General features: G+C 39.9%; 1 protein-coding gene across 1 annotated transcript in view; it reads left to right on the forward strand.

Moving 5' to 3' along the window:
* LOC139713139 (stAR-related lipid transfer protein 5-like) overlaps positions 1-14,420 on the forward strand; it is a 75,064-nt gene that overhangs the window by 40,248 nt on the left and 20,396 nt on the right. The window contains exons 2-3 of the mRNA XM_071624890.1: positions 7,509-7,535; positions 8,447-8,496. Coding sequence (XP_071480991.1) covers positions 7,509-7,535; positions 8,447-8,496 — 77 coding nt within the window. The remainder of the gene's footprint in view (positions 1-7,508; positions 7,536-8,446; positions 8,497-14,420) is intronic.

Here is a 14,420-nt window from a genome sequence, read left to right on the forward strand (position 1 = left end):
TTCTACACACAAGGGTCGACCTTGTTCCCGCCAGCCATCATTCTAAGCTTCTCCTCAGTCGTTCGGTCCCTGGAGGTGTAGCCAAAGACTTTAGTTTCAAGCCAATGTCTGGGATGTGGTGTGGTATAGAGAATGAATCTGGACTCTTTTTTGGGAAATCTCGTATTCGAGTCATGCTTTAGGGCTTGCAATCTAAATAGACAGGGTGTTTTAGCCATGGTGCCTCCATTCAACTGGCTGTAAAGATCAATTTCTGGCAATTATTAGCTTAAAAGCGACACATAGTTCTCAGAAGGACTCAAAATTCATCTTCCATGCACGATTTGAAATTTGCTTGCGATTTATAAAAAAAAGGATCTACCAAGAAATTTGTCTGTCTGACGCAAGTTGCCAGGGTAATAAGTTGTGTTGAAGTATTTTGAGATTAAAAGTGTAAAATGATAAACATTGGTGCACCATCTTTCCTTCCAGAAGAGCCCTCTCAGTTCGGTAGTGGGTATAGGCAGAACGCTAGGTAATGATCGCTCGTGCCCTTTCATCTCGAAAGCAGAACCCAACATATTTACATAAGTCTTCTCTGTATAACTTACAGGTTCACGTAGCTGGCCATCTTTTAAGCTTAAGCTTGAACGAAATTATGAACACACCTTCTAATGTAACTGATGTACTACTCAACGTACCTACCAACTTTTTGAACATTAAACTTTCTTTGTTACTTTATGTGTTTAAAAAAAGTAATGAAACTTTAGCGTTCATATATATACACCCGATCTTGTATTATGGGTTCATCTTTGCTTTTTTCCTTCATTTTTTATTGCTCCGCCACGAAGTGTCGCCGGAGGCATTATTCTCTTTTAAATTAAACATTTGTTTTTGCATGAAAAGTTATGGTGATGTTAACACGGTATTATCACGGATCTTGCGGTGCAAACACGGATGATGCCGTTCTTTACGCGGTGAACGGCGTTTTGAACACGGTCCATTTCAGACCGCCAAGACCGCAACAAAAATTAAACATGTTTAATTTTTCTGGCGGTTCCCCGCGGTTCTCTGGGTTTATGGCGGATGAGTGACGTATGACCAGGGTTTGTGTACGGTGTGAACACGGTCTTTGGCGGAGCACGGCGAATTGCCGAACCGCCATCTAAACCGGCGATGTGTGATCGCTCCTTTAGCAATCGTATTTCCCACCAAGCTGCGTGCTATTCTTTCTCGTGCGGAAGATCGCGGGATACTGCGATTTGTCGATTGCCGATAATCGATTACAGAAACATTACGTAGCAACCACGGTCGGATAATGTTCTCAGATTGCGATACTACCCATATACCTTTTTGACTAATATTTTGTAGTTGTCCAACTGTAATCGTGTTATCACAGCGTTATTTTAAACATTTCTTAAGCACACGTGTGTCCATTTTAGAGCAAAAATCGACATTTTCTGCGGGAAACTCTGTGGAATCTCTATTTTGCCTTTGATAATAATACCAGGGCCATCGGAGAGCGGTGCAGACACTCTATAGTGTTACTATTATACAGAGGCTATGGCCTCTGTATCGCAAGACCGTTGTTATCGTATTTTCCTTAAATTAACAATTTAGGGATCCAGTAAAATATCATGAAGTCGGGACAATTACATCGTCAGGGCAACAATTTCCAATGTTTCTCTATTAGCCTGTACCATGTCATTTCACGTGAGTGTGAGTGCTGTCGCTGTGCATGTAAAGCCAATCACCAATGGCAGTCAGAAGTCGGATGGAACTAAACACAGAAGGCTCGACTGAAGTATCTCGGCATGGGACAATCCAGTGCTTTCAAAGCCCTGGAATTGGTTGAACTCTTTCTCTTTCCAATACACATATGCACCGACGCGCCGAACTCAGTGTATATTCACACGTGAAAAGACCATTAAACCAGGAGGAGTTTAAATGGGTCAAGGTTAAGGAGAGAGAGGAGCGTGCTGCGGAGACTGTTTTTATACTGAGTACGCCTGGCGCTGTTTTTGTGCTACACACGCTCCTTTTCACACACAGGACTGCAGGATGTCAAAGAACGTCTCAGTGACACAACCTTGTCAGGAGACTACTGGAAGACTCTTAAAGTTCGAATCATTCATTAACTGTAGTGACATTCAACTCATTCCTCAAAGACACGATATTGATATGATATCATATACGTATACCGATGTCACTGCTAAGGTGTAATTTCGTGTACTGGAGTAAAATATCAGAGTTAAACAATAACTACAATAAACTGAAACTACCGACAAATAGGAGAAAACTTTATTCTTACGTTGCTCTTTCTGCCGTTAGCTCTTGTAGAATTGCTTCCCGAGCTTTCTCACATTTATTATGAAGGTATCAAGCGTCAATGCAGTATTGTTTCTCGGATCAATTTTATTCACTTCCTTGTTTAATTACCATGTAATGTACCAATCTACCACTTTAAAATCGATCAGTCAGCCGACCAATATGTCAGTCAGTCATAACGTACGTTCATGAGATGGATACTAAATGGGCACTCGCTCACTCTTGTCCCACTGACTGTATTCCTATCTAACGGAGATCGCTCTGTAACTGCCCCAGACGTTTGGATATAATATGGAGGATTGGGGTAGGGGTGCGCTGTCACCCTTCTCCAACAAACATCACAACTTACAATGGTACTAAAGTACCTTCTTAAAGTACCGAGTGCCCACTTAGTATCCATCTCATAAACGTATGCTTTCCACTGTTCGCCTCAAGACGCCAAGATACCATGCGTACCATGTTCAGACTTCGGTTCGTGGTTCGGAAAACTTTGATTAATGCTTTGCAGTAGCATTACATGGCACAGAAGAAAAAAAAATTTTACCGAAAAGAACTTATTATGGAATAGCTATATGAACTTAATAAGTGTGAGTATTGATACTGGTGGCAGTAGTGACAAAATTATTTTCATCATCACCAATTCCCTAGTGTGTATCTCTGTCTGTATCTGTACAGGTCTACGATGTCATGGATGTATCGGGAAAAAAAAAACTATGACAAAGTTTATCTAACGGAAGAGAAAAGTTCAGGACATTATTTTGAAGTCTTATTTTTCCCCCATTTTCCACCTGACAAGATGACTTGATAATCCATAATATTCAGCTGCACTAGCTGATCTTCCATGGAGTCCAGTTGAGAGTACTTTGGGCGGACAACTTCACCGGGTTATGCATCCTATAATCTTCGTGATGATTGAATGTCCATTGAAGCGGGATCTTTTGCGTACGTGGGATGTGACTTTCTCGCACAAGGGATCTGCATTTTATGTCCTATCCGAGTGTTTTATCGCTGCCATAAAGACTATATTTTATCAGTACAAGTGAATTAATGTCAAAAGAAACAAACAGCGGCATCCACAACCGTTGTCATGATTGGGAAACATTACTGAGAACAAAAATTTGCGCTCCCGCTGTCCCATGCTTAATTTTGAATTTAAGATTCTCGTTTACAGAGCTAATATACTGATGAAAAAAAAAACTCGATTAAAAAAAAAACTCTCTGACGACCAAGGTTATGAAGCCGCATCATCATTTTGCTTATCATATCATAATTTTGCATACCATATCATAATTTTGCATACCATATCATAATTTTGCTTACCATAGCAGCAATAAACTCGCTTGTGTGCATGCAGTCAATGGCACGTGATAGGCAAACGGACACGGGAGCTCATGAAAGACTTCCGGGAGTATATAGCAAGCGTTTCCGGTTTACGTGATTTAGTGACATGTTTGCCAACGAGAGAGTTTCCTTCACGGCCTGTCAAATGGGGAATAAATCAAATGAAAACATCATGTGTGATAAAAAAAGGGGGAGGCTACGGGTTCGCTATACGTTTCTTTATTGATGGAATATAATCAGGTTCGGATATTATGACTCGCGGCATTATGATAAGTGATATGTGTAACAGTATCAGTATATTACAATACTGAGCTATCGCTGTATATAAAGCCCCTTATAAAACTTTATCAACAATTATTTTGTTATCGTATATAGAGCAATCATGGGAAGGAACCAACTTTTTGCTTCGATTATTTTTGCGGATAATTTCAAAACAAATGAAGATATCGCATTTGATAAGGAATGGAGATCACCAGGAAAGAAGAGCCGTGATTGTTGGTGTTGTCCTTCAAAAGTCAGTTGCGCAGCACTGTTACCAGGACCAAGATAAAAACAATATAGACAAAGAGTTTATGAAAATCATCAAATTCAGCAAAATGAAATATGACAACATTGAGCGGGAAGAGCTGAACATTCGCTTTGAAAAAGGGCATTCTTTTCGTACGTGTATATATAGTTTCGATTTATTTTATAATCATCCAGATAATGGCTTGTATAAGCACAAAATTAATTGAGTGTTACATAACAACAGATTTAAAAAAAAAAAAACTTTTACCTTCATTACTTTGTGTTCGATTTTGAACAGTAAACCTTGAAAATGTATTGGGAGTATCCAAAAAAAAAAAATCCCAAATGCAATTCTATTTGTCTTCTTGTTTTTACCCCCTTGATGGCAAGTGTGAATTTTGATCTCCCTAATGCTTTGATGAATAACCCCCAAAAAACTTTTGAAAATCAATATCATCACCATGTGGCATGTGGCAACAGTAAATGAGAGCCGCAGGTCGTGTTCCTCCCCCCCCCCCACCCCCTCCCCCTGCTCGTTTCTCCGATAATGCATTCCTTCATCGCGTTGTCGTCTGCTCCGCTAAGGGATCTTCGCGCCACTGGCCCCAATTTGCGTGACTTTTCTCCGTCTCCACGGACGACTGGCCGTGCACCGCTGAACGGCGAAAGAACTTTCTCCACCGCCTACAGACAATCTACACGCTCAGCGTCAGTAAATGTGATCCATGGCTGCGCAGCCGACGACGAATATCTCCGCTGTCAGTCATCATGTTAAGGTGCATGCTTACCGTACTCCTACACTTCGATGTCTATTAGGCTTAAAGGTCCGTGTTTACCGAACAATATCAACATTGCCGGCTGCCTTCTATAACCAGTACACCGTAACACTCGCACAGTTTTCAGTGTTCCTTCGCGACAATACCCCTCATTGTAGATCGCGTAAAAAGGCAACACGGCCGAACTTTCGAGTATGGTATGCATTCTTGCTATTAGGCAAATGCTTTTTTATGGTAAGGCGATGTAATGTTATACAAAAATTCAATGCGACTACTTTATCGAACCCAGACCTTCAAGCTAAACTAGCAACTGAAGTTACATTCCAAACTGAAGAGAGACATAAAAACAACCAAGCAAACATAACAATACACAAAACTTTTTTCATGTCTTCCTCCATTTCAGGTTTACTTCCGTTCATGAAATCGAATCATAGACATAAAGTAACAAGTTGGCATAGAGTCGTTATTTGGCTTTTAGCAAAAAAAACCATGTCAATATAAGCCCCAACTCGAAATATTCGACCTCCATTTTGACAGCAATTTCGTGTTAAGTGTGGCTTAAATCTACACTTAACACGAAAGTCAAGTGATGTAATTATAGCAAAGCACATTGTAACCAACGTGCGCACGTACACACGCATCATGTAACACATACTTAAGACACGCACACACACACACACGCACACACATACACACGCACGCACACACACACACACACGCACACGCACACATACACACGCACGCACACACACACACACACACGCACACGCACACACGAACACAAACACATCAAAATGATAATCATAGAGCAATATTTTCCTACTTATGTTGGAAGTATTATGTATTCGTTTATGTGAGAGTGCATTGCGTGTGAGGTGTGTGCAGTATGTATTTGTAATGCGTTTATATGCATGTGTATGTGTGTGTGATGTGTACCGTTGATAAAAATTATAATAATGTGTGATGTGATGATAACTCTGTGTACATGAAAATTCGTGAAACGTGGACGTTTGGGGTTCTTAACTTCTGATTTATAGGGGTAAAAACAATTTGTTTTCCTCAGTATTAATGTCCATTATGTATCTGTTGCCGCGGCGCCATTTAGTGGCTTGGCACAATGACCTGTAAACAAATCATTGTGCAAACCATTCACCACCTTCGGTAGTTATACCTCGCCGAATGAAAGGTTCTTCTCACGATGAATACATACGCCAACACAGTGGTATTGGCTACACTACTTATTTACGTATATGGTAGACATAAATTCAGCTACAGTGACATTTGCTATAGCAAAGAATGGTTTATCTTCCTTAACCTTGCAAATCATGCAAATTGTCAAAGATAATTAAGACAAAATCAAGATATGTTGTCTGTCTGCTTATTATATCCTGCTGGCGCCAAAGTTGCTAATCTGCCTTTGTCATTAAATTTCATTACGCAAATCGTCTGCTATCTGGCGATTGGCTCGGGAATATTTACTGAAAGAACACAACTAGTATAGCATTAAGCACGAACCTCGTGAAGTGGAGAATGCTCCTTTAAAAGGCGCACCTCCAGCCCACGAGCGACCGTGACCAGAACGAAACCTTGAGGCTCTGAAATTAGCCGTAACCCGCGGAAGCAAACACTGCTCGTTGTACCCTGATTAGTGACAAGTGTATTAGCAATGCTGACCTACAAATCTGACGCAACCACACCGACAGGATACACGTGTTTCTCTCTATGTCTCTCGGTTTTTGTTTCTTTTTTTTTATGTGTGTGTGTGTCCCCATGGAAAACTTTTGGCAAATATGATTCTAATCACTCGCCTTTACGATATAACCAACAAGCGTTGCTGTTAGGAATGCTGAGATTGTGAATCGAAGGGGCGCTTTCTTTGATGCTATCTATACAGCGGTGTGAATTATGCACAACGTTTCTGAAATAGCAACATGTTAATCCACCAACTTGTTTTGTCCACGTCACATGTTATTCTCGCCGTCGTTAACGGAGAACATATATATTGTGTTGGTAATGAATATGATGATCCAAGTCGCATTTGTGATTTTCTCGTCACTTTTTGAGATCTCCATTCCTATAACATGCGACGATAACAGAATAATGAATAATACTATATCATTTCATATATAGTTGAATTCTAATCGCAGTCGATTGGTATCATTCCAACACACATTTAGTGCTTTTAGTGCACATAGACCACAGCACTAATTTACTGGAGACAAGTTGTATTACAGATGATAATATATTATTAAAACAATGATCAATGTCGCTGATTTGCATCCTAAATGACGGTCTTTATTATTAGTGCTGTTATACTGCTGCTATTACTTTGAATGGCGCCATTTTCATCAAGTGAATAATTCTAAGTGGCATTGGTCCAACTGTATTTATGAAGATCACAATGCATTTTAATCGTTCTCGTAAACTAGTGCGATCTGTGATTGTGCAGTGCCACTTCGTCGCCGTTTCGATAATAAATATGCGTGAAAGAATGAATTGTACGAACACGAATTTCCAAAATGAAAGAATATTCACTCGACGATTTTTCTTCACTTTCATTTTAATTTGCCTTTCAAGGAGGAAATCGCTATAGAGAATTTCCAGGTAACAGTTTTTACATCTGCCTGACGCCACGCTATCATTTACTCCCAAATCAAAATCCGTTGAAGTATTTCGTTTATCTTTCAATCCTATCCGTGTCGCATGTCTGTACTGGCGTGTGTTTAATGATTTTTGTTTTGTTTCTTTCCTTCCTTTAAAAAGATATCCCCGCTGAATGTATAATCATTTTCTGAACTATGATATCTGTCAGTGTAATGCACCCGGATTGACATGGATTATTTTGTCGTCTGCAATTTTGATTGTTGGCATCATCCGTGTGGATGTGTACAGTGTGTGACGCTTCGTTGGTTTCTCACTTCTCACTGTTTGTGTGGCTACAATAAACATTTCTTTTACGTTTTTGTGTAAAGACAGCGGGAAAATTAATAAAAAGAAGAATAAAAGAAGAAGATGAAAAGGGCAGAAGAAAAAGATGAAGAAGAAACATGTAATGAAGAGAAAGGAGACAGAGAATTCGATTATGTTTACTCACTTATAATCTTTTCTTATGTATCCTATGTTGCGTTTTCTATCGTGTGAACTTAAATGCACCTGTATTCGAGTCTTTTTACACAATCCATCCAATAGCCATGAAATGTTGTGTGTGTGTATACCTTCGTATTTCTGTATATATGAGTGAGAAAGCATGTTAATTACTTTATTGCATTTAACAGGCTTTCTGTACGTGTACACGTTTTAATGCGACTTTGCTACGAAACTTAATGTGCCACGCACAAAATGACACCACTGTGTTTCTGTGCTTTGCTCGTTTTCTGTTCTCACGTACTTTCAAAAACATGATTTGTTTTAACCTATTCGTATTTGCCCTTTACCCATTATGCTCATTTGATCTAAATTTATCGACATCGATCTATGTATGCCTAACGTTCCTTTTTTGTATGATTTTCTTGCAGAAAGAAATCAAAGTGATGTACAAGAAGTCTTCCGAGTTTGATGGGCACATGTGAGTATTCTGCGAAACTTAGTAATTCAGAAGTATTCAAATTGACTATTCATAAGAGAATCATTCATGGATATTCATTACCAATGGAGCAGAGCTGCAAAGTCTCCCTAATTCTGCAGGAGTCTCCCTGAAAATGTCGAAATCTGTTCATGTCTGAATAAGAGAATATTAAAATCTCCCTGATTTGGGAATTATTTTCGCCCACTGAAATGCATGTAACACACAGATATCTCCCTGATTGCTGTGTGGAATCTCCCAATTCAATTCAATTCAATTCAATTTTATTTCCATTTCCATTGAATAAACAGAAAAAAATATATACAATACATTTACAGAACAAATTTATAACAATTTTAAAGAAAACGTACAAGTGGTCACGAGTAACAACAGAATTTCGTTTCTAAGGTATATACCTAATACAAAGATTAGAATGGAAATGGAGGGTCCCACTTAAAAAGCAAAGCTTGTAGGGTATGGGATCCTCAAAAAATACGTACACAAAGTCAAAGAAACCAATGTCAACTGACATGAAATTAACTTAGGAAGGGGAAAAAAAGAAGAAAAAGAAAAAAAAGAAAGAAAAAGAACAAAAAAGGGGGAAATGAGACTATGGTACAACACACGCCATTGTGGACTCCCTGATTTGGATGTGGGAATGTTGGCAGGCCTGAATGGAGTTTCAAAGCAGCTACTCGCTGCACATCTCGACTTTGATAGAATTGACTAACATCGACTTGAACTGAAAACGTAGTTTTCATGTGCATGCAAAACTGTCCATATTTGCTCTAAAATGTAGGCCTACCTACACATAAAAGCAATATGTGAAATAGCGATTTCAGTAACGTCATCAGGAAAAGGCGATCATGCGACATTTATTAGCCAAAAAGGTTCGCAGGAAGTACAACAGTACAACCCGAGGCCCGTTTCATAAAACTTGTCATCAGTGACAACTGCCACATTTCTATGACAAATTTGCTCTCAGCCAATCAGATGCAAGGATTTCAGTAGCTTGTCACATCTATGACAACTTGTCACTGATGACAAGTCTTATGAAACGGGCCCCCAGACTGTATTTGGTGCGTACTTAAAAAAAAAAAAAAAAAAAAAACAACCAATTATCTATATTTGACAAATCAGGCAACAGCAGTACTCACTGATCTTTCGCGCTAGAGCTAGATGCATGGAGCTTGTTGGAAAACACGATTGCTAGGGCATGATCGATTGTCACGTAACGTTATACCTTACCGTCTACGTTAAATGAAAGTTCTACCTACCCTCAATGCGGAACTGGGAGGGCTCTTTTGGAATGGAAGTCGTGTGCCAAACGAAACGAAATTATTCTACTTTCTCGCTCTCAAAACACGCCAAAAACAACTCATCATACTGGCAAATCGCATCAGGCTGGCAAGTTTCTCGGTAGACCTTTTTGATGTAATTGCAAGCGAATTTCGAATGATGCAAAATGAATTTTGAGCCCTTCTGAGAGCAAAGTTCGTTTTAGCTCAAAACGTTGTCTGCGGCCCCGAAAGTCACCAGTGCACGATTTCTTCCCCTAACCTCCCCTCCCCACCTCGACTATCCCCATAATATTTTGATAAATACTTACTCTGTTCGCGAATGTGCAATGCATCGCTCCTTCCTCGTCGTTGAGACAAATCATTCAACGGCAGTGAGCTAGACAATTGGCCACTTGCCCGACCCGTTTATGTGAAAAATGAAGACAAACATCAAGGTCATGAAAGTCATTTTAGGTCTCCTCGTTTGTCATCTAAATTGGCGAATTCCTCGCAAATAACGGCGCGTGTGCGCTCTATGATATATCGTGGTTTTCATAAACATCCTGAAAGTGCTATCACCTCTGCTGATTAGAGCCTGAGAGCCCTATGTTGGTCTTTCAGTTATATACAGAGTGTTTGTAACATTATTTGCATTGTATATGTATATTTATCTATCTATCTACATAAGTTATATAATACATAGACATATGTGAGTGTGTGTATGTGTGTCATAAACAAAAAAGTGTGTGTGTGTGTGTGTGTGATAATTATGTGCGTGCGTGCGTGTGATGCGCACTTAGCTCCAATCAATGTACTTGTCGTGAGAAAACTCATGGTTTCTGTCAGAGCCATCAAATACTACATTTTCGACTGACGTCAAAAAGCAGACGTTCTCTCACAACAATGTGGCGCCGCGGATAGGCCTACTTGTTTTCTTTTCATTCAAATGTTTGTATTCTTTTTTGTCAATGCCCAACGTCTCCGGCGCCGTCATCTGCCCGGGCTGCGCGATGATGGACGCATTTTGGACGCATCTGCGCAGTAAGAGAAACGCGTCGCATTTTGAGCCAAATTTCGTCCCCGTTCGCAGCCTCCTCGCCGTAACGGAGCTCATTTACCACATGACAGCAGCACAATAAAGCTGCGATTGATAACTAATTAATCTTGTAGACGCTGCAGACGGAATGCATCCGCCGTAAATGAGAGAGATTAATGTACCAGTGCGCGACCCAGACTGCAATTTATACCGAGCACTTGTAGGCACACATTATAGTGCAAACGTGCTTGTTTACCTGAGCGACACGGAGATTCAGCGGTTCGCGAGAGGGGGAAAGAAATAGAAAATGCGTCTCATTATTTCTAACCTTGAGACAAAACAGGGCTGCTTATGCATTGAATGGATGACAATTTCTCCGCAGACAGTAATTTTTTTTTCCGCTCATATTGAAAAGGAAAAATCAAAAGCGAAAGTCTCGTAAGCCTGATAATGAAAGTGTCAAGTTAAAATAGCTTTCATTTCGTCTATTAAATTTTATGCATTTGTCTATTTCTTTTTTTTTACTCCGATGAATCATGACGACGCAGTCTGGATTTTTTTTCCATCACGCGAGATGCTTTTACCCCCCCCCCCCAACATGTTTAAGTGTGTATCATGAATAATAGACGAACAGACCAAGTACAAAACAAAATCAAACAAAAAAGCATACAAAGAAACTCAAACATTATCATTAAAAACACATCCAGCAACCGTCAAAATGATATTTTCCGTGAGGCTTTGTGGCTGAATAACAAAACAGATCCATGATGTCCCGTTCATTGCTTTGTAACTGTATACTCAGTCGTGGCAAAAATATATGTATATATCAAGAATTGTATGTACCAAAACCATGATGCCCATTTTTCTTTTTTCTTTTTTTTTTGTCTTTTAGACAGAACCAGTACAATATCAGATGATCAAAACATCCACACGTCCACACAAACTCATCAAACACACACGCACATACACACTCACACACAATGCTCACACTGATCCTTACGTCAATTCTATATTTTAACTAGAAAGCTCATGATTAGACGATTGTCAAAAATGTTCCGTTCAAATTGCCATTATCTTGGTGGACAGTGACTGCGCTGCTGGCGGCGCCTTCGTGCTAAGAACAGAAAAAAAATATCCTCCCAGCGGCCTACACGTGTTACACGCATAGGCACACACACGTATGCGGCGCCATGCATGTATATAGGCACACACACACGTTTGTGGCGCCACTTCATACGTGTAAGGTGCAATGGGGCCGGCATTGCAGGACACCGGTTCCTTGACCTTGAAAGCTCTGGTCTCCCGCGGCTAGCGCGGCCAAGCGTGAGGCGATTTTGCGTATTGACCAGATTTGATTGCCTGCCTTGGAGCGAGCAGGAGAGCAGCTCAGCGTTTGCAATGTCTCTACAATGCTCCCAACGTATATACAGCTCCCGGCCCGTCTTCCTGAGAGGCACCAAATTGACCCTCATACATTACCAAATCTATTATTAGGAGATAGTATAACAATTTGATGTTTCACAGCACTTATTTACGCACGTCAGTCTACGTGGATGAATGAATGATTTGACAAATTCTACCGACTTAATCAAAGGATGAACAAAAAAAGACATGCCTTTCCCGTAAGTGATATTATACGACATCTTGCAAGAAATTGCACTATAGTTTGTACCGGGTATGTGGGTTTGACGGGAGCACATTATTTCATTTCATTTCATTTCTTTTATCCCCCCACCCCACAGAAAAAGAAAGAAATAAGAATACACAATCATGAGGCAAATGTACTTGTATGAAACACAAAATATTTCAAATAATGTACTTCAGGTTACAAACTTCTAACACAGTCGTACAGAAATGATTAATGTTGTATCAAATAATAGTTGGTTGTATGCTGTTGGAAATCATAATAATAAATGATGAAGAACCTTCGAAAATATAAAACTCATTTCATCTTCGTGTCAACGAACCTTTACTCCGCTATGCGAGCTAATTACGTAATATGATCTCTTGTCTTCTTACTGCCGCCATATTTTTCAGTCTTTTGGTAGAGCTTGCGCGCTTCAACGTGCCGAGGAGCACCGCGCTTCAGCGCTGCCCTCCTCAGCCATTTCTCTTTCCATCGACACGCTCGTGAATAAACCAACTTTGTTTTTCGCGTGCTCGGCTCCTGATTCGATGCGGTTCGATGTATACGTCTGATGCGGCAGACTTCTTAGGTATGACTCAACCGTGGGTGTAATCAACAGTGAAATCTACCATCCCCCCCCCCCCCCCGACTCCAAGAGCTGGTAGGAACATTGACGGAGGTGATGAATGATGAGTATGATGAAAGAGCGTGATGAGTTGTTGCCAAGGAGATGAAGGAAAGAGAGGGAAAGATTCAAGAACCATAAGAAAATGTGCATAACGGCTTCGTGGGAGATATTTTCTAAGAGATTTCACACTTAAAGCTTGCTAGTGGAAAATTAAAACACGTAGACGAAAATGGCAGGTGGTTTGGAATTGGAAGCCCTTTAAGTGTCCCTTTGCGGCGCCTCTCAGCTCCTTTGAAGAATTAATTTGTCTTCTTTGCCTTGGTCCTCTTCACCCCCCCCCCCCCCCCGTGCCTCCAGTCCCCCTCTCTCTCTTTGTTTCATATTCTACATTTGTTATTGTCTGTTCGAAATTATGACGCTTCGAAGAATCATTAGCTGGCACAAGCCTGACAGATAGATAATCATGCACCTGTGTAAATATTCAACACTGGATGATAAACGCCACGAAACCCGAACCCAGAGCAATACGACCTGCTTTGCTGCTTTGTAAGATCGAATGAGCCAATAGTAGTGACGTGGCACATCAGGGGATTATGTCAAAGCTCTGGTTATTCCATATTCATGCATTTATCGCAAAGGCGTGCTTTCATAGTATTAAATATAGAGAGACAAGAAACATTATTTTCTCCCAGTGAACAATGCTTTGCTGCACCAAGGCAGTAGCGAACGAATAAGGTTCGAGTCTTGTTAAGAAGGTAACCGTAAATGTTTGGTAAGCTTCAGCCAAAAGTAAAGAGGAAATCCATCCCTGCAGAACGTTTCAAAAATGACAAAAATCGGACAAGAAATAAGGAATATAGTTATGACATTTTGAAATTCACATTTCTTCCGAAAACGTTTCTTGACCACGCAGTCCTTATGAATATTCAAATAAGCGATTTGATGATGTCATGCCCTCACAATTTTTCATGATTGTTATATTGTATGAAATTCGGAAAACTTGGGTTTTTTTTAGCCAATATAGGTAAAAGTATATTCCCATACCAAAATTAAACAGAGTTAACATTACTTGTTCTTTTTTATTTTTGGTGGCTTGAAGGCAAATTTTACATTTATACAGCGCAAATATGAAAAATTTACCATTTCTGTATATGAAATGATTAAGAAATTGTGAGAGCATGGAACCATCAACTTGCTCATTTGAATATTCATTACGACTGGTCAAGAAGTATTTTTCCGAAAATTTTTAAAATTTCAAAACGTTCTAACTTCCTTATTTCTTATCTGATTTTGATCATTTTTGCACTGTTCTGCAGGGAACTTTTTTTCTGTTTCTTATGAAATTGATAAAATTTT

Source organism: Diadema antillarum, unplaced genomic scaffold (assembly GCF_040938485.1).
Source record: "Diadema antillarum isolate AM-2024a unplaced genomic scaffold, OU_Dant_1.0 seq00001913_RagTag, whole genome shotgun sequence".
Classification (NCBI taxonomy): Eukaryota; Metazoa; Echinodermata; class Echinoidea; order Diadematoida; family Diadematidae; genus Diadema; species Diadema antillarum.